This window comes from Xenia sp. Carnegie-2017, unplaced genomic scaffold, assembly GCF_021976095.1.
Source record: "Xenia sp. Carnegie-2017 unplaced genomic scaffold, XeniaSp_v1 HiC_scaffold_22, whole genome shotgun sequence".
Taxonomy (NCBI): domain Eukaryota; kingdom Metazoa; phylum Cnidaria; class Anthozoa; order Malacalcyonacea; family Xeniidae; genus Xenia; species Xenia sp. Carnegie-2017.
Genome location: NW_025813485.1, coordinates 15,405,319 through 15,425,678, shown reverse-complemented (window position 1 = coordinate 15,425,678; position 20,360 = coordinate 15,405,319). Strand labels below are relative to the sequence as shown.

Sequence of the window (20,360 nt, the reverse complement as noted above, 5' to 3'; positions counted from 1 at the left end):
TCAATTTTAGTAACATGCAGATGAGTGTGACTAGTTGATTTTTTAGTTATAGCCGTCAATCAGACAATTTGCGCAATTTTGTCACAAAAATACACAAAAACTACGTAAAAAGATCATCACAAAATTCTATCTTTTTTTAATATTGTTACCAATTCTATTTTCATTCTTATTTATGAATAAATATTGAAATGCTTAGCAAGTTCATACAAATCATCTTGGTTTTCTTCTGACATTATAATCTGAAATTGAAACAAAAATTATTTAATGGTCGACCAACATACAAGAAATAATCAGGATAAAAACATGCAATTTTTTATTGAAAATCAAACCTTCCTTGCAATATTCATTCTTTCAAAAATATTCCAAAGAACGATTCCTACAACTCGTTTTTCTCTCATATAAAATATTACTCCTTTTCCGAACCCTTCTTTAAGTGACTTTCTATTTTCAGCTTTATCTAAGACATTAGAAACTTGAGAAAACTCCGATGTTGCCTACAAATAAGATAGATTAATAAAATAACCACTGTTACACTTTGTTTCAACAGTTCGTCAAAAAATACTTTAAAATTACCTCTTCTTCGGTTGTTGATCTAAAATCTTCTCCACTTGTTTCTACAACGGCTTTCGGAGAATCTTTGTCAGTTGCTTTAGCAAACACTCCGATGGTTGGTAAATTTGAATCTACTAAACCAATGGCTTCATAACCAATTTTTGGTCCGAGATCACTCCTTTTGTTGAATAATAATAAAGTTAAAAGATAAAAATATCAAGATAAAAATATGAAAACAAAAATTTAACATAGGTTATATTCACCAAAACATTGATTGATGCCAATACGACTGCTTGGCGCCTGTCATATTTTTGCCAGCAAGTTTACCGCTGACCACTGCATGATCGTGATGTTCAACACGACGACGTCCTAGGTTAATGTCATAAAAGCAAGCGGAGTCTCCAGCCTAAATATAACATAACATTGTATTTTCGGAAATATTTAGCGATTAAGTTGATTAACTGTGGCGTTGTTTTTAGAGACAGAAATCCAACGCGTGGGGAACTTGTGAAGACATATATTTATACATTATTTCATTCAAAATAAAACAATTTTTTTTATTGTTACTACTTAAACTTTCATGTAAAATGCAGTCATTAGATAACTGAAATACTGAAAACAGATAAATTCGATTTTATACTGCATCACGTTACCTGATGACAGCATTTGGTATGAAACTAGAAGTAGTCATAGTAAAAAGTTTTGTTATATTTTTTGAATAAATATATAAAGATTCGCTCTACTTTTGAATTGAGCACTTTTTCTTCAAAGTCAACGACTGGTGAAAGAAGAAATTATTTGTACCTAGTATCAAATAAAAAATGTATACAAAATAAAAAAGGGCTCAAAATCAATTCAGACAGAGCAATATATAACTACCGCTAATGTTGAACCGCTTCTCAGGATTCTACAAACATTGATGATCTACATCCACAAACATTGATGATCTACATCCACAAACATTGATGATCTACATCCACAAATATTGATGATCTACATCCACAAACATTGATGATCTACATCCACAAACATTGATGATCTACATCCACAAACATTGATGATCTACATCCACAAACATTGATGATCTACATCCACAAACATTGATGATCTACATCCACAAACATTGATGATCTACATCTACAAACATTGATGATCTACATCCACAAACATTGATGATCTACATCCACAAACATTGATGATCTACATCCACAAACATTGATGATCTACATCCACAAACATTGATGATCTACATCCACAAACATTGATGATCTACATCTACAAACATTGATGATCTACATCCACAAACATGGAAGTACGGATTAGTTAAAGAAAAAAATAAAAACAACTTTAATAAATTTATTTTTTTCTTTAATATATAAACTTAGCACTACTCGTATGAACTGCACTCTGTATCGAAAAAATCAAAAACCAAAAACATCCTGTGTGTATATATATATACATAGAAAATTAAATAAAAAGTACACAAGATAAAAGAGTGGTCAATATCTTTATGAATAGAGCAAAATAAAAATTATGAAATAAAAAAATGATTAATAATATCATGAAACCATTCACTACACAGTATTTCACGTCTTACGGCGATCATCAGGCGAATGAAAACAATAAAACTATAGCTCCGTTAATCGTGACGTTTCTGCTGACGTCATTAAACTGTCAAGCACGTTTAAAACTTTGCGCGGAAAATTTTTAGTTTTAAACGCGCTTGACAGTTTATTAATTTGAATAATGTACGTCATGAGCACACGTCACGTTAACGGAACAATAGTTTAATTGTTTTCATTTACCTGATGATCGCCGTAGGTCGTGAAACAAGGTGTAGTGGATGGTTTCATATTTATTTTACTTTAATAAATTATAACTTTAATAATGGAGGTTACTCTTGATTTTTAATAAAAAATTTTAGAGCGTCTAATAGTTCAGGAGTATTGCGAACAGGATTGATGTTAATATTGTGTTGTTAAATTTTTTATGTTGAAATAAGACAGAAACATTTGCTATGGTACGCTATAAACGACATAAATATTTCTACTTACGACCCAAATGTCTGATCTCGCCTCAAGTTCAGAATTGACTCTGTATCCTCCCAACTCTGGATCAACTTCAAGCCTCGCTGATTTTGCCAAATCAACATTTGCTTCCAAACCAACAGAAACAATGACGTGATCAACCTCTAACTGCGAAACATTCGTTATATGTACGTATCAAGCATTGTTACTACGTGCAATCACCAAAATATTTATAGAATAAAAACAATAAAACGCGCGCAGTGATTGGTCCATAGCTAGGATTGCATTAGCCTGTGCAGACCTCGGAGCAAGTGCATCTGTGTAAACCTCGAGGCAAGGGCAACTGTGTAAACCTCGGAGCAAGGGCAACTGTGCAGACCTCGGAGCAAGGGCAACTGTGTAAACCTCGGAGCAAGGGCAACTGTGCAAACCTCAGGGCAAAGGCAACTGTGTAAACCTCGGAGCAAGTGCAACTGTGTAAACCTCGGGGCAAGGGCAACTGTGTAAACCTCGGGGCAAGGGCAACTGTAAACCTCGGGGCAAGGGCAACTGTGTAAACCTCGGGGCAAGGGCAACTGTGTAAACCTCGGGGCAAGGGCAACTGTGTAAACCTCGGGGCAAGGGCAACCATCGATCTTCGGTCTCGGGCTTGCACTGATCTGCTCTTGAATTCTCCCAAAGGTCTCCTCGGTTTGCATAAGCCTGTGCCAACACATACGCTGAATAACGTAAATTGTAAAGGATAGTTAAATAAAAGTTATAAAACCTCTCTGTCGTTGTTTAAAAATAGAGTAACTTTTCCATTTTTATACTTCACACTATCAACATGACATTGAGGAAGAACAGTAACGCCTTCTATAAAAATATAATAGTAGCAAAAAGCCAAAAACGTTATACTGTTGTACTGCTAAAAATACATTAACGCAAACAATCTCACCTTTAGTAATATTTTCTGTTGTCCAATTACTAAGATATCGGGGTAATACTCTTGCCATGTTACCTAAAATAATGAAATTCACATTTAAATTAACAATAACAATTAACATTTGACAATAACTAAAATTATTTCTTATTTATGCATGCAAAGTGGTGTCTTTAGATTTCTCGTAATCTCATTGGCTGCAGAAGCGGCAGTTTTTTCCATATCTTAACCCTGGTCCAAAGATATTTTTTTCGCAATGCATTTGTTTACAAAATGCAAAGTGAAATTAAATTTTTTAAAATTGATTTAAAAGCGACGTAAATTGTTAAACGAGAAAGAAAAGTGTATTCAGATGGTAGTCATTAAAGGGAGAGTGAATTTTACCATCCAGACGAATTGAATTTTGTACAAAAACAATGCAATTTCAGTATCAAACAAGCCGCATATCGACCATTTTTACAACGTGGATTTCTTCGTTATAAAAATAAAATAAGATTTGTTATTTACCGCTTTGGTCTGTCCGTACATAAAAAATATTTTCACTAGGTCTCAAAAGCGACCATCGGCCTCGGGCCACATTTGAGGCCTCGCGCAAATATTTTTCAGCAGTCTTTAATCCCAATTGATCCAAAGTAACAAATAAATAAATAATTAACTTTTATTACATACATAGCGTAATAATAATGGTTGATGAAGATTGTTGTTGACAAACCTTCCTCAGGAAATATTTGGGTAACCTTACATCCAGTCTTTTGCCCTGAAAATAAATCATCTCATAAGAGTTGGATAATGATTATTATGACAAGCGCCACTTCAAGTGAATTTGTAAGGCAAACAGCAAAACGCAAAAAAAACGAAACAAAAAACCATGTACGAATGTGAGTCGAAGGAAAAACACTTGGAAAATGAGTTTTATCATCTCCACGAAACAATTAGAGCAAACTTTTGCGAAACAACAAACAAAAGAAAAAGCTTCGTGTCGGGTACCTCGTTTGCTTGGTCTCTACTGAAAAATATTGGACATCTATATTTAGGTACCACCTCGGTCCAGTATTACAATTAAAGACCTCGCACTTGGTTTATAAGGGCTTAATTAGTAATGGTGGAACACAATCCGTCAAATGGTGCAAAATATTTTCTATTGCAAAAATGAGGGTCTTTATTGGGAGTAATTTATAAAGTAGAAAGTAGAAAACTTACTTATTGGAGTTGATTGATGTCAATGTTTGAGTATTTTCTCATTGTACAGAATAAAAAAGTGAGTCCAAATTTTATGAGCTGTAACTTCAACAACTATTTAATAAGTTTGAAATATTCTTGTACTTTTGTAGATATCTACATATATTAGAATATTTCCATTAGTGAGAACTAAATCTTCGTTTAGGAACAATGACGAATGCCTGCCTTTACATCAAAATGAAACAAGTTGACATTTTACTTTTTTATGTAATTTATGTGTGTTTTGATATTTTTAAACTTTTTAACAATCAAAGTGCACAGTTCAGTTGTAATTTCACTATTTCCCCTTTCAAGAGAGTAATTCAATTGCAATAACACTTCAGCTAGACAATTTTGGATTTCTAATCACCTTTTGGAAAGCTCATGTACAAATTATTTTTAATGCATTATTGCTTAGTCTCAGTAGTTAAAATATGCAATTTGGACCATTTTTATTTAAGTCCTTAAAAATTTATGTACTAACTAAAGAATTTCTCAAATTCATTGAAGATGGTTAAAGTTACAACATGTAAACGTTGGATTTACTTTCTTTTTTTATATACCTAATTGCACATCCATGAGCAAGTACAAATGGAAGATCACAATTATTGTATATCCATGAAAACTAACATTTTACCTCTATAACCAAGAGCACATGCAAGTTCACTACCAAGAAATCCTCCACCAATTATTGCTATTGATTTTGAGTTGTGTAAAACATTATCAAGAAATTGAAGATCTGAAATCTGACAGATGACACAATTTCAAAAATACATCAAATACATCAATAGTAGATTTCTGTGAAAATAACTAACTGATCTGAATAGAGTTGTTCTTTTCTTCACGTCATTGTTAGCTTCTTCTAAGACCTTAAGATTCTTTGGTGTGCCACCTTAAACATTAAAGAATTAACACAGCTTTACTTATCAGCAGTTTACATCATCGTGCTAATTAGCTCAAAAAAACGATGTGCGATTTTTTCATAATGAAATCGATATTACGTTCATTATTATATAGCGCTATTTGCTAAATTAATATTCTTAAACGTGAACAAATTCGTATGATTTACGACAGTGTTTATTGTTAAAACCGCTGATCCAGTTATAAAATGTATGAGAGAAAATTTTTCGCATGTTATTCTCTCCTCCTTTTTTGTGCAAACTTTACAGCGCAATAAATTCACCACTTGACCATCATCCTAGTAATCAAACGAGTCAGCATTTGATGTTTCCATCCATTTTTTTACTGTATTAACTTTGCTGGTAGCTACAACCTTTCGACGAAAATGACAAGAAGGACAAAAGTGAAAAGAGTATAACCGAATATACTTTTGTTTTCTGATTATTAACAGTAACATCCTTGATGTTTACTTACGATAAAAAACATCATATTTATGTCATATTACAAAAAATTATGGCTGATCAAGGTTGCCAGTGTGGCGTAATATTTTGGGCCAAATTTGGCCTCTTTTTCTCATATTTGGCTTGTTTAAAATCAAAATTCCCTTGGTTTATTCTTCAAATTTGGCTTATTGAAGTTTTTTTTGTCCAACTTTTAAGAATCAAAATCAAAATGTTTCCTGATTTTACTGAAAATATTCAAAATAGCTATGATGCCAAAAACAGTACGTAACGGTTTACAAAACAACAAAAATGCAAAAATTGACATTAATAATGTATTACACCCCTATTGTCATAAGCATATAAGCACCATGAATGTAGACTGTTGACAGACTTCCCAGTCTCAAAGTGATAACGTCTTTGAATTTGATGACATTGTGCCAACATGGATTTTAATGTCGTGCAGCGCACTTGTTTATAAAGTAAAGATCAGTAAAGATTAAGCTTGAAAACTTTCTTCAATTTATGTGGTAGTAATCAATAAAGAAGTTTTTTGCACATCGTTTGAAAAAGTGATGTGCAATTGCTTTCATTTTAGCTAAAACGATGTGCAAATTGCACATTGAACACCGTTAATTCGCACACTGATGTACATGTTCATAGTGAATAAAAGTTATGTACCTGTTGCTAACAAAAGCTTGTCATAACTTATTTCCTTCCCATTATGTAGTTTAATTTTGTGATTTTTAGAATCTACAGCAATAACCTGAATAAAACATGGAATGTATTTTATGCTGTCATAGGTTCTCAAATGTCAAGTGGTAAATACCTTAGTTCTAGTTAGTAATGCTACACCTTCTTTTGATGATATTAATTCATCAGGCTTGCAGTAATAATCATCACTTTGATAGAACAAACTGCAAGAGAAAATATAATAGAATTGTAGGGATTGCCATTTCAATTTCATTATACGTATGGCTGTACAATTCGCTGACCTTTTCTCTTTCCCACTCCAATTTTTATATCTCAAGGTTTTCATTGATTCTGCATTTTCACTATACCATAATTCTTTAGACAATGGAGGACGCATGTAGGGAGAATATTTCTCTTGACCAATGATAAGAATCTATGCGTTATAACCATAAATGATTAAAGAATGAGATTAGTTATTCATTTCAAGTAATTTTTCTTTAATGATATCATTGTAAGAAATGAACACTCATGAAATAGAGATATGAATTGTAAAATGTATTTTCCAGTCTACCTTAGCATCAGGTTGTTCTTTCTTGATTGCTCGACAAGCAGCAAATGATGCTGTACCAGCACCAATCAAAATATAAGGAACATGTTCAGGAAGGTTTTCATCAGCAGGATTTATATCAACTAAAATAAATAACAATATAAATTTTAGGGCAAGATGTGATAACCATGAAAAAACAAAAGATGTAAAATAAGTAATTTTTGTATTTTCCATAGTACCCTTTTCATCTTCCACAACAAGAACTTTGTTTGCCTGAACTGATTCATCAAAATTAGTTTTCTTAAAAAAGATGAAAGTATTGCAAATTGAGAATTAATCATTACAAAAGTACATGTGTTTTTGCAAAAGTACCTATTGTACAAAAAGAAATAATTATATATGTTTAATTAATATGTGGTTAAAAAGTACATATGTGGTTAAAAAAGTACATATGTGGTTAAAAAAGAACATATGTGGTTAAAAAAGTACATATGTGGTTAAAAAAGTACATATGTGGTTAAAAAGTACATATGTGGTTAAAAAAGTACATATGTGGTTAAAAAGAACATATGTGGTTAAAAAAGTACATATGTGGTTAAAAAAGTACATATGTGGTTAAAAAAGAACATATGTGGTTAAAAAAGAACATATGTGGTTAAAAAGAACATATGTGGTTAAAAAGAACATATGTGGTTAAAAAAGAACATATGTTCAAAAAGAACTAATGAATTCATACCTTTAGCAGTTCAGTAGTTTCCTTCGAAAGCTTAGGAATTTTCCCCAACTTTTCAAAATAAAATGCCTAAATTGAAAATTTCAGGCTGTCTTTAATTAACACTTCATTAAAAAGTGCACCATTCTCATTGAAATGTTGGTTAATTTAGATTAAAAAACGTTTATAAAGCACAAAAATTCTTTAAGAACATTTAAAATAAAGCAATCTAAGATAGTTGATTACAGCAAACCATTACAGATGTGACATATCAGTACGCATTCTGTACACTTCCTTGCTAGGGGGCTATACTTTAGGCTCCCTAAGGAAATATTTATATATAAGTAACCCACATGGTTAGAGCAACGTAAAATTTACCCACATAAAACATCACTCCAGTCAACAGACCAACTCCTGTAACCATGACAACATTTCCAGAGGAAAAAAATCCTTCGCTGGTTTTACTTTTGTGACGAAAGAGAGGTTTACTAAAAATCTCCGGTTGAGTTTTTTTTATTGCATAAAAATGTTTAACAGCATGTCCGTGCTTAAAATTTTTTAATCGTATACTTCGTAAAGCGTGAGACATAACTTGACACAACATGATGGAAAGTAACCATATAAATTAAACATAAAAAGTAAAACTGAAAGTGCAAGATCCACGTGAAATGAGAAATATACAAATATACACGGTGCACATTTTATTCGTACATTTCCCAGCATGCTCCATTTCCTTACCACCCAAAACTCAGCGGGCATTGCGGGTAAAGTTTATAAAATGCAATGGAACAAAATCATAACATAACATTTAGTGCGATTACGTTAGTTGACACTTCGAGACCCAATCTGCTTTGATTTCTTTTGAGTTTTTCTCTTTTATACAGCATAACTTACTTCTTAGAAGAAGAATTTTTGTCAACGAAGGACTGTGATAAAAATGGTAAGATATTTTGATTTAATTGAATGATTTTTGGTTAATGACAATTGACATGCTATGCTTTTAGTGTATGTGTTGATAATTCTTATCTGTTGAATATGTTTTTGATTCAGCAGCCATTGGTTTTATTCTAATCGTTTAAATGTATGTTATTGAGATTGTGTTGTAATTGTATTTACGAAGATTAAATTACCCGAGTAAATGTTTGGAATTGTAACATGTCAATATTTTTATTAATTTCAATACGAGATCATGTATGTCAACTATTTCTAAAATTGCTTTCACAATTCGCTTGTTAAACATTTCGTTTAAGGATATCAAAACAAGGCATTTTATTGAATGGCAATATCGTTTTGGTCAAATATTTCTAATGTATCTGTTATATAGTTCTATTTCCTTTCTTTTAGTGCCAGTAAATGGCTTTGTTCCTATTATTTTAAGATATTTAAAATATTGATCTAGAGGACAAAAGAACAAAATGAATTACTTCACACTTTCCTGATGCCAATGTTAATTTACTGCATACTTTGATGTGGAAAAGCATGAAATTAGGGGAAGTTTGTGAAAGTCATGTTTAAGTTACCTCTAAGTTGTCTGGTTATTTTGCTAGAATTATTGTTTGCATTTATAGTTGTTCAGGCACAACTTACATCAAAAAGACCTTGGGTCTTGTATGAACTCTGGCTATATTGCATGGACTGTGTTTTTATTGTGTACAAATCTTATTGCCTATTATTACCTTTAATGATGTGTCATATTTGAATTTAGAATTCACATTTCAGCACTGGTTAAAAAATTGAGAACTAGTTAGTTAGTTATCAGTGAGTTGATTGATTGCAGAAAACCTTGCAATTTTCTACTTGACATTGTAAATTGCAGGCAAGCAACAACTCCAGTCGTCAAAGAAAAGGCATGTGGCAAAAATTAAAAGAAAAAAGAGCTATTGAACAAGAACATGAAAGTAATTTTAAAGCTGGAAGAATTCCTATTCACGAACGTCATTTACATCGGACTGGAATCCGTGGACGAAAGAGATACATATATTATGCCTTTTTTTACTTACTTGCCATCATCTGTTTTGTTAATCTTGTGGTATGTTATGTCTTTTAAAATATTATTCAACATTTAGTACTGTTTTGTTGATTGTGTTTTCTGATGTAGATGCTATGTATCATGCTTAGTGTTTTACGCATTGATAAATCTGGCATGGAGTCTTTATCTTTGTTTAAATCTGGCCTTGTGAGGTGGATGTTTGGTGGAAACTTAAGAAAAGTTGTGTTAAAAACTGGTGAAATTGGAGCATTTAAAAATAAAGACTTATATATCCAAGGGAATAATGCAACTGTAAGTTGATTGATAGTGCTTTCTTGAACTTTTATTTACTTTTAAATTCAATTTTAAATTTGGTATGTATTGTGTATGATTGTAGTTGAAAATGGGTCATGTCGGAGTTGAAGATGATGGCAGTTTTGGTAAGGATGTTGTTGATTATGGCTTTGATGATTAGTCTCATTGATTTTATTGTTAATCATTGCTTGCTACAATATCAAAAAGATGTGGTTGTGTTTTATAGTGCAAGTTGGAATTGATCAAACATTATTGCAAGCGAAAGGCGGAGTCCGGATTGTATCAACAGATATCAATAAAACCATACTTCATATAGCAGAACATGAAGTAGTTTGGGATGTTCCTGCGAAAGTGAAGGACCTTGATACAAAATATGTTGTTTCACACAGGGTACCTAAGAAAATAAATAAGCTTAACATGATTTGCATCTTTGAATAAATTGAATAGAAATAAGCAAATCATATTTATTAACTTTTTAAAGTTTTGATGCCGGCAAGAATTATTTGTTGATGTGAATGAAAGTGAATAATTATCGTTAATGTTTTCAAATTGGATTGTTTCAGATAACTAGTGATGATGGAAAAGATTTGAAAATAAGGTCAAATGGAAACATAACAATTCGGGGAAATGAAAATGTATTTATTGATTCAAAAAGATTGAATGCAATGGCAAAGGAAAGGATTTATTTTTCTGTTGGAAAGAAGGTGAGTTCATCTGCACTTTGTACTGTAATCATTAGGAAACTTAGACTGAGTGTAGTTTTAATTATTATTGATTGGAATAATTGAATTAGGATGAGATGTCATTCAAAGCAAGGAATTACACAATGAAAAATGTACCTTCTCCTGAGGCTCCTGATGTCAATACTCTGGATAGTTATCGATTATGCTTTTGTACAAATATTCACAAATTGTTCAAAATAACCAGTAAAGATGGACTTCTCTGTCATAATGCTGAAAATGCTGCATGTTCAATGTAACAGGTTCATAATGCTGAAAATGCTGCATGTTCAATGTAACAGGTTATGGCAATATGAACTACTTCAAACTTTTATCTTTTATACTTGATAAGTTAGTTTTATAAGTTAGTTTAATGTTATCGTGTGTAGTATATTTTAACATTTTAACATACAATTGTTTTCAACAGTCATGTTTGTAACTTTGAATAACTTGGGTACAATTGTTGATACTTTCCAATTACACATGTAGGAGAGAAAAAGCACGAGCTTTATTTAATGATTTATTGAAATAACACAAAAAATGAGGAAATGATGATAAGAGTTAAGAAAACAACTATCGAAGCTACTAATATCGAAACATTCATAATCTAGAATCAACGTAGAGATAAAAGTTGTAACTCTTGACGATTTTAGTTTTCTTGTATTTTTATCTGAGGAGCTTCTATTTTACAAATATGATATTTCATAAAATCCCCTGCCTTTGACGGTAAACGTGACAACCAAATCCAAATGATATTTGCATCCCAGCCTAACGTATAACGTATCTTTGGATGGAATGAGGTCACAGCATGAACAATAGCCTCTGTTACAACTTGAATATTTTCTGAGGCGCATGTTTCTACCACTCCAGAAAGAATGTTGCTTTTAGCTGAAAATGCAGAGTGTCCATTTAATAAAATATGTGTTTTTATGGAACTTTGAATTTTATCAGTTTGAAAATTCAACTTCACAACTATTGTCTATTTTCCACGTGTTTTTCGTGCATTATAATTCTGGAAATTGGCGATGACAATATCGTCAATCTTACTTTTTTCCAAGAATTTCTCCCCATACTCTGTCTTTTTTTCTTGAGATAAATTTGACCACATTTCATCTAATTGAAAAGCCAAGTTTTCCTTCGATGTCATGTTTGTTCGGAAGAAACCTGGCTCAATAAGCGCTATCTTTATTTTCCAGTGGTGTAACTCTACTCTTAAAGCATCTGTGAAAGCTTCAACGGCAAATTTACTAGAACAGTAGCCTCCCATGTAAGGAAGACTAAGTCGTCCTGAAATTATTGAGAAGTTTAAATGAATATAAATTTTCTTCATTGACTGGCTGTTTTTTTTTCTATGTGCACTTTTTAAGATGAATAATCTCACGAATTGTTCTAGCTATAAGTAAACAAATAAATGTAGTCAAAAGGAGAAAACAAACAAATGATTTTTCGTCAAAAACAGATAAACTATCGTTAGACGGTAATTAACAGCAAATCAACGTTATTACCGACCTCCAATGCTTGATAGATTTATTAGACGACCTCCGGATTTTTTTAAAAGTGGTAAAAATGTTTTTGTTACAGCAACTAATCCCCACAAATTCACATCTATCATTCTTTTAATCGTTTCTAAGCTTTGCCAATCCAACGGACCGATGTTACAGATCCCTGCATTGTTAATGACAGCCCATAATTCTAGATTAAACATAAAACAAATCTTCAGTTTTGCACACAGCTGAAATAATATGGTCACAACATGCTCTTATTCCTTACAAAATAGTGCTGTGCAAACCAGTGCACCCAATAGTGCTGCCCATTTCATTTATTTATAACAAGCAAATATTGCATCCGATTAGAGAATAGACAGAATTCTATTCTGTTCATATCCAGCACTAACTGCTGCCAAATGTTACAGCTAGATAATTTCACAAGTTATCTTATCCTGATACCAAAAGCATGAAAAAAGGACGACAAACAACCCGCCTAAATACTTAAACAATGTACAATGAGAAATTGATGAATTACAAATCAGTTGATGTTTCGAAAAATCCTTAACTTTCAAAAAATCTTTTTTAACTACTTGTTTATTTAATTTTTTTAGATAGAGCAATTTTGAATTTTTCCGCAATAGAATTATTTTCACATTACAGCTTCTTAAACCTTTATGTTAAAGACTCCCAAATTAATTCCATTACATTTATCATTCTAGTACATTTTCTCGTACAATAATTATGTTGTCTAGTACAGTAAAGAAAAAATCTTTAAAAACAAGATCGGGCCAGCCAGCCTGTGATATTTATAGCTACTTGAACAGGGCAACTTGTATTAGGATTATAATGTTCAAGTAACATTAATAATTAATACAACGCGTAGCCACAGAATAGATATCTTAACGGAAGGTCCACTCGTGTCGGAACCTTTGATGTTCATGTCCCCCACTTTCTGAAGCAAATTCTAAGCAGACACGCCTTACTTCCGCTAGATGGCAACAGGCCGTATTCCGTGGCCGATTATCGTTCAGTTTCGTTGCCCCAATACATTTTAACACGATAGATAAGTAGAATATATCATAGAAAGTGTGAATTCACCTGTTCCCACCTTCAAAGAACCGCAGTTTTTGAGTATTTCGACATTGAAAATTCTATAATTTGATGTCTTTCGCCATTTTAAAATGTTCTGCAGTTTTACACTCATTTCCAACTGAAGTTTTCCGGCAATCCGTTGTTCAGGCAAGCTTCAACCAGGAAGCTTTAGATAACGTTTGACGGTGTTCTGAGGAAGAATTTTAAAGTTTTCAAACTGGACTGAAACGAAAACATGCACTTAAACCCATTTGAGATATTTTAGGTTATTTCTGCTTTAGGAAGTAAAAATTTTTGGATAATCTGGAACGTGCTGTCTCCCAGTTTAGGGCAACGCCTTCCAGGGTAAAGTGGACACTTGTGTTTGTTCTGAACTCTGTATATCTTGAATTTTTTGAATGATTGACTTTTTTGTGTTTGTTTAAGCTGAAAAAGATGCGAAACTTGGCAGACAACAAACTATGGAATGTTACCCGAAAAAAGAATTGTTCTAATTGCACATTATATGCTTCGTAAAACCTTACAAATAACAAACTATACTATGTTCTGGCATTATGTCTTTTATGTACATAAAACATGACATAAAACACGAGAGAAACTCTTCATATTTAAGTATGGTAGTGAGATTAACAGTCAAATATAAAATACTCATTTCCGCTTTTTTGATAGCATTGAGTCAACCTATTCGAGTTGTATGTGACATCTAGCAGTAAAATCATCATCATCGTCATTTCCAAGGTACAGATCAGATGCAGGAAGCTCATCATCATCAATTCATTATCAGGTGTTCATAACAGCTCTCATCGTCATTATCATCTCCAAAACACTGCATTCAGGCAATTAATAGAGGAGCACAAATCGGTACTTTGAAATCAGCATTTTTCATGGTCGAGCACTTAGTCTTCCACTTCCACTCAGGATACAGCTTCAAAGATTGAGGAGCAAGTGGTGTGCCATCTACGTTATAGCAGTCCTCTATCATCAAACATCTATCCATGAACAATTGGTGAAAGAAAATCTATTCGTCCATATCAAAAATAAGCTGTATATATAAGTTAGATTTGGCTATTGCATGTTAGAGGCAATACATCATCGAAATATGAAACACAATATGAAAAGGGTATATCTTGAGACATCAACCTTCGTTTGAATTTAGATGTTAAGTGTAAATGTAAGTCTGAATGCTCGACCAGCTTTGCAAAAAGACTGAGTGAAAATGCACCTATTTGTGTTTTTGCTGTTATTGCCAGAATGAAAGTTTGAAGACGATGAGGATGAGAAGGGTTGCAAAAACATGATGATGATGATGAATTTAGTGGATTTTATCATCTCTTTGGAAATGCTAATTGACGAAAATGCTAATTTTGTGAAGCTAGGTGTTACGTAGAGCACGAATGGATGACGCCACCTTTGATCAAGAAAATTAAGTTCGATATTGTATATTTGACGGTTTATATCTACTCCAAACGTGGGGGGGGGGGAGGGAGGGAGGAGCAGTTCGCCATTGCACCCGACCTATTATTCTTTTGAGGATGAAGAAGGGAATATGGGGCGTCGAATTTTGATTATGCGTTAATAAAACCCAACTGAAATGATACATATAATGTAATCTACCAAAGTCAACTCCCGGGTTCAATCCAACGTTAAAGTAAGTTAATATTGTAAAGTTGTTATATAGTATATTCAAAGTAGATTAATATTAGGTTGGTAATAAAATATGATATTCAATGTGTTGTCGTGTTTTATATTTATCAAGGAGATAATGCCAGAACATACTATAGTTTGCTATTTATAAGGTTTTACGAAGCTAATAATGTGGAATTAGAACAATTCTTTTCTGGGGTTACTTTCCATGGTTTGTTGCCTGCCAAGGTTTGCATCATTTTTAGCTTAAATAAACACAAAAAAATCAATGGTTTGAAAAATTCCAGAAATACAGTGTTCAGAACTAACACAAGTGTCCACTTTATCCCGGACAACACCTTCCAAATTATGCCCAAAATTTTTTCTTCCTAAAGCAGAAATAGCCTAAAATATCTCAAATGGGTTTAAGTGCATGTTTTTTCTTCAGTCCAGTTGGAAAACTTTGAAATTTTTGCTCAAAACACTGTCAAACGTTATCCAAAGCTTCCTGGTTGAAGATTGCCTTAACAGCAGATACCCTAGTAACTTCATTTAGAAATGAGTATAAAACTGCAGAATCAGCATTTAATGTCGTATCCCACCTCAAGTATCTTCTGAATTACGTAATCAAAATGGCGTCGATCGATTGCGAAAAACATCAAATTACAGAATTTTCAATGCTGAAATACTCAAAATCTGCTGGTCTTTGAAGGTGGAAATAAGTGCATTTATACTTTCTATGATATATCCTACTTATCTATCGCGTTAAAATGTATTGCCCAATGGTGGGTAAGGAAAATCGTTTTTTAAGCGATTTGTTGTGCCACAGAATACGGTCTACTGAAGAAAATGTAGATGTTTTTACAAATATATCATTTTGCACTATAAAACCTTGGAATCTTTTCTTTTTCGCAAGATGATAACTCTTAGTAAAAATTTCGGCAAATTTTTGCTTTTAATGTAAATTATTAGTAAAATAGTTTCTTGTACAATACTATTCCATACTTATTTTGTGAAAGGTGGTGAAAGTGAAAGTATCTTGCCGGGAAGTCATACATGCGTAGCGCAAAATAACTGAATAGGAATAATAATGAAGAGACAGGATATTAATAAGATAAAGAACTAAGGTTCTTATAACGGTTCTTATAAACACAAAGATTCTTATAAAGGTTCTTATAAAGGTGTTATAAACATACGTGTTTGTGCCAAACTCTATGATCAATTATCCAATACGTATATCCTAATAACTTGCAAAGATACCAAAACACACTTAATCACACAATTTGAGAAAAATTAAATCTTAAAAAATTGGACCAGTATGTTCACGAAAGCTAGAAGAGGGTGCACAGTTTTCTTTCGAAAAAAATGGCCAAAGAGTTAGGAGTAGTCTAGCTGAGTCTGGTAAGGACTGCCCTATACTTTTTCAGAAAAATAGAGAACACTTAAGTTTTTTAGCGGTTGATAATCTCAAATAGCAAAGTTTTGAATGTTATTGTCAACTATACGTTGCCTTGGGATGTCAATAGTACAATCAATGTTTAATTTTTCCTTCAAATTCGTAAAACAGTAAAAAATTCGGTAAAACCCAGACCTTCCAAATCTAACAGTTTAGCTGCGAGACTAGCGGCTCAAGATATAAACATCATGGTTCAACCGGGTTTTCACAGAAATATCATCGACTGGTTTAATCTCAACAAAAAAAAGCAACTTAAAATAGGAATCATTCTTATGTTATCTCCGTTTTCATATCCGTTCAACATTATTTGTATTTTTATGCATAATACATTAACTTTTGTTTCTGCTGTACACATTGTGTGGGTTTAACTGAACCTTTCAAAACAGAAGATACTGTTTTTCGTAGTCCCAAAAGAATATTCAATAAGCAGTAATAGATTGCTAAAAGTACAAAAAATAAATCTTACCGTATCCAGGCGTAATTGTCTGCTGCACAAAACGATATGCCTTCTGAATTTGTTCAAAATCAGTAACGTCCATTTTAATCAAGCATAAACTCTCGCTACAATGTTTACGAAGATTAATCTTTCCTTCTTCCGTTAAATGCGTCGCTATTACAGAGAAACCGAGCGAATCTAGATGCACAGCAGCGTTGAAACCAAAACCTGTGTCGCAGCCAGTTATAAAAACGTATTTACGTTTGTGAATGGAAATACGAGAACTAGAAGACCTCTTTCTAGACATAACATAAATGAGCAAAACTATAATGACAGTAATGAAAAAAAACATAATTTATTGATCCTGATGCTAGACTAAGCTTTCCACGATTATAAATCAATGTTCTAAGGTGAAAGGTATATAACTAGTTAATACGTGATCATATAATTTGTAGTAAATACAAGTTTCAATAAATACATTCACGTGGATGTTTAAGGATTATTATTATGGCAAGCGTCACTTCCTGCAAATGGCGAGCTTTGATTGGCTCAGAAATATTTTTGCCGGTCCATTATTTTCCCCTAAATGACCACGGTCTAAAATGCGTAATTTTACAGTCGACTGTCAAAACATAACGCAAGAAAAAAACGAAACAAAAACCATTTGCGAATGTGAGTCGAAGGAAAAACACTGGGAAAACAGTTTGGTTAGACTGCAGTTTAGCGGACACCCGAAGCGCTTATATGCGGAGCGCGGGCTCGTTTTTGTTCAGGATTACTGGGTTAGGGTTTGGGTCAGCGTCCAAGGTGTCCGCTAAACTTCAGTAGTCCCAACAGTTTAACTATCCAGACGATACAACTTGAAACGATTTCTTTTTTCGGAAGAGAAGTACAAAAGTGAAATTTAACCCGTACAAAACAGCAAAGACAAGAAAGAAAGCAAGCTTCGTTTCAGGTCATATAATGCCACATAATAAATCTTTTAATAACCTCGCTTTCTCGGTTATTAAGGACTTAATAACACGTGCTGTTATAATCTCGATAAAAAACACGTGCTGTTTTTAACTGTTTATTTTTGCTGCAAATTTGCTCCAAAGACTTTCCTCGACAGTCATTAGTGGTGACAGGCTTGACGTCAAATCATTCATGGTTAGAAATTGGAAGATGTTATTCCTGAAGGATACAATGATAGATGTAGCTTCTTTACTCCTTTAAACTTAATTTCTTTCTTAAACTATTTTAATAGTATGTATTTAGCACAATAAATACTTCTGTTTTTTCCATGTCCTAACATTGTTACATTGACAGTCACACAAAGCTTACTCGTTTTTTTTGAACGACACATCGTTCCGCTGCAGAGCGACGGCAACTAGGTGCTGAAAATAAAAAATAGTATTTTTTGTCGTATCATTAGAATAATCTTTTCACTAAAACATGCTTCTACTTATACGTTACATTTTCATCAAGCTTGCTTTCTTCAAAACACCATTCTTCAGAAAGCGAATCATTCAGGAAAAGTTTAGTATTTTTTGTCACTGTCTGAAATAGTTTTAACGCAGGATGAATAATTTCCCATACAAAATTTATCTCCATGTTTTTTTCTCTTATACCTGTATGGCTAAACGTGGAAACTCCTTGTCAATGTGAAAGTCAATTGTTCGAAGTTTTTTCAGTAAACCAAGTCCAACACCAAGGGCTTTAACATAACTTTCTTTTAAACACTAAAATAACAAATTTATGGGTTAGCAAATTTCCATATTACACATATGATAACACATCATTACCCAGTATCTCATAAACATTTCCAATTTTTCTTCTTCAGAAGAACGATCTTGAATAGTTTGCCATTCATTACAACTAAATTGACGCCGCATTGAATGAAAAAATTCATCTAATGTTTGATTTCCTTAATCAATAAGACATGCACGAGTTTCACTGACGCTCAAGTAAGGGCAAAATAAAATATGGTTTGTCGAAACCTTTAAGCTCCGTCTTCATGATGTCAACTCCAACTGAAAAGAATTGTTTTTGTTTTGTAAATTACTAAATCTTTACTTTACATTTGTTTTATTGCGTCTAGATCTTAAATCAAATCGTACCATTGCAATGTTTTTCTCCAGCAAGTACGACATAATCTCCCTGGTTATTATTGAAAATAATAATCAATCGATGTATGAAACAAGCAACGATTTTATCAGAAAAATTAAAAGTACTTGATGTGAAACGTTGAAGTAGAAATTGTCCTTTGCATTTATCTAAAAGAACAAGAACTGAGAGAAGCATGTATTTTTGCTATCAATACGAATTTTGTATTTATCACCTACAACGTAAGGTTTTCCATTGCCTGTCCTTCCTAACTTTATTTCTGAATTGGAAAGAACGAAACTTTCCGATAAAACTTTCCGCATTAAAAGACGACCAACCTGCAACAAGTCGTAACATGATTTAAATGTATTTCAGAAAAGGATACATAAAGTATTGTAATACATGAAGTATCGGATAAGTCTTACTAAAGCTGATTTTGCATCTCTCCTAAACACAAATGATAAGACACGTTCTCTTTCTTCACTTTGAATACAAGATAGTGCAAATAACCATTCCTTTTAAAAACATGAAAAACTACAGCTAAAATACAAAACAATTGATACAGCTGAGGAGTAAATAACAAAAGTAGAAGATAAACATTTGGAAGTAAGCTAGGAAAAAGAAATCAGGGTATTTGCGTCGTTCGGGATGAAATATAGAGACAAGTGAAAGCAAGAGTTAATTTACAGCATGCAATACTACTTAATATTGATGGTTCCTCACCATTGAAAGTTAGACCTTACGATGCTTAATAAGCATAGATGAAGAGAAGCTTCAATTTTTTTTTTTTTGGGGGGGGCGCATTCCTATTTTACTTTGTCAGTTTTAAACGTGTTCAATAGTCATTCGATGCGGTGTCACATGAAATGCTTTTGTGCGAAGTGTGAAATCTTCATTTTCAAGCCCTTCTAAACCTCATACACATTTGAAAGGGATTATCTTACGTAGAGAATATTTGGTTGGCCAAATACCAACATTTATAGCTATTATTTGGTGATTTTAAATATGCCATATTTACCGATCTTGTTGGGTTCCATTTACTCGTACAAAAAGCCCAACGAACTGAAGACATGAAGAAAGAAAGACTAAGTATTAAATCGTGATTTTTGCTTATTTTCTTCCAATGACGATGAATATTGCAGACCTGCAGGCTTATGCAAAACACTG

The 20,360-nt window shown here is 32.7% G+C and overlaps 4 protein-coding genes across 7 annotated transcripts; 1 reads left to right on the top strand and 3 right to left on the bottom strand.

Annotated features, from left to right (window-relative positions):
- Positions 1 to 105: 105 nt before the first annotated feature.
- LOC124445563 (apoptosis-inducing factor 1, mitochondrial-like) lies at positions 106 to 8,733 on the bottom strand. Of its 2 annotated transcripts, XM_046996287.1 has the most exons (18): positions 8,394 to 8,733; positions 8,265 to 8,333; positions 8,036 to 8,101; positions 7,539 to 7,599; positions 7,324 to 7,442; positions 7,055 to 7,185; positions 6,889 to 6,976; positions 6,741 to 6,825; positions 5,535 to 5,611; positions 5,357 to 5,465; positions 4,214 to 4,258; positions 3,517 to 3,579; positions 3,346 to 3,434; positions 2,607 to 2,747; positions 816 to 958; positions 574 to 730; positions 330 to 494; positions 106 to 239 (listed from the first exon to the last, which is right to left on the bottom strand). In XM_046996287.1, exons 2-18 carry the CDS (start codon positions 8,265 to 8,267, stop codon positions 171 to 173), a joined length of 1,611 nt encoding a protein of 536 aa, XP_046852243.1. In that variant the 5' UTR covers positions 8,268 to 8,333; positions 8,394 to 8,733; the 3' UTR covers positions 106 to 170. The 2 variants fall into 2 exon arrangements, with proteins under 2 accessions (XP_046852243.1, XP_046852242.1); XM_046996286.1 differs by lacking the exon at positions 8,265 to 8,333.
- A 37-nt stretch (positions 8,734 to 8,770) lies between these two features.
- On the top strand, positions 8,771 to 11,513 carry LOC124445560 (beta-sarcoglycan-like). 2 transcript variants are annotated; one of them, XM_046996283.1, is made up of 8 exons: positions 8,771 to 8,951; positions 9,828 to 10,040; positions 10,110 to 10,292; positions 10,378 to 10,420; positions 10,522 to 10,685; positions 10,859 to 10,999; positions 11,089 to 11,277; positions 11,317 to 11,513. In XM_046996283.1, exons 1-7 carry the CDS (start codon positions 8,949 to 8,951, stop codon positions 11,272 to 11,274), a joined length of 933 nt encoding a protein of 310 aa, XP_046852239.1. In that variant the 5' UTR covers positions 8,771 to 8,948; the 3' UTR covers positions 11,275 to 11,277; positions 11,317 to 11,513. The 2 variants fall into 2 exon arrangements, with proteins under 2 accessions (XP_046852239.1, XP_046852238.1); XM_046996282.1 differs by having other exon boundaries at positions 11,089 to 11,513.
- On the bottom strand, positions 11,501 to 17,460 carry LOC124445559 (dehydrogenase/reductase SDR family member 9-like). The gene is made up of 4 exons (XM_046996281.1): positions 17,139 to 17,460; positions 12,524 to 12,706; positions 12,062 to 12,301; positions 11,501 to 11,902 (listed from the first exon to the last, which is right to left on the bottom strand). The coding sequence occupies exons 1-4, from the start codon at positions 17,458 to 17,460 to the stop codon at positions 11,664 to 11,666; spliced, it is 984 nt and encodes a 327-aa protein (XP_046852237.1). The 3' UTR covers positions 11,501 to 11,663.
- LOC124445562 (L-aminoadipate-semialdehyde dehydrogenase-phosphopantetheinyl transferase-like) lies at positions 17,448 to 20,347 on the bottom strand. 2 transcript variants are annotated; one of them, XM_046996284.1, is made up of 11 exons: positions 20,212 to 20,347; positions 19,619 to 19,708; positions 19,433 to 19,531; positions 19,322 to 19,363; positions 19,208 to 19,247; positions 19,088 to 19,120; positions 18,893 to 19,014; positions 18,719 to 18,829; positions 18,564 to 18,647; positions 18,432 to 18,484; positions 17,448 to 18,281 (listed from the first exon to the last, which is right to left on the bottom strand). In XM_046996284.1, exons 1-11 carry the CDS (start codon positions 20,263 to 20,265, stop codon positions 18,170 to 18,172), a joined length of 840 nt encoding a protein of 279 aa, XP_046852240.1. In that variant the 5' UTR covers positions 20,266 to 20,347; the 3' UTR covers positions 17,448 to 18,169. The 2 variants fall into 2 exon arrangements, with proteins under 2 accessions (XP_046852240.1, XP_046852241.1); XM_046996285.1 differs by lacking the exon at positions 19,619 to 19,708.
- Between the last annotated feature and the right edge of the window lie 13 nt (positions 20,348 to 20,360).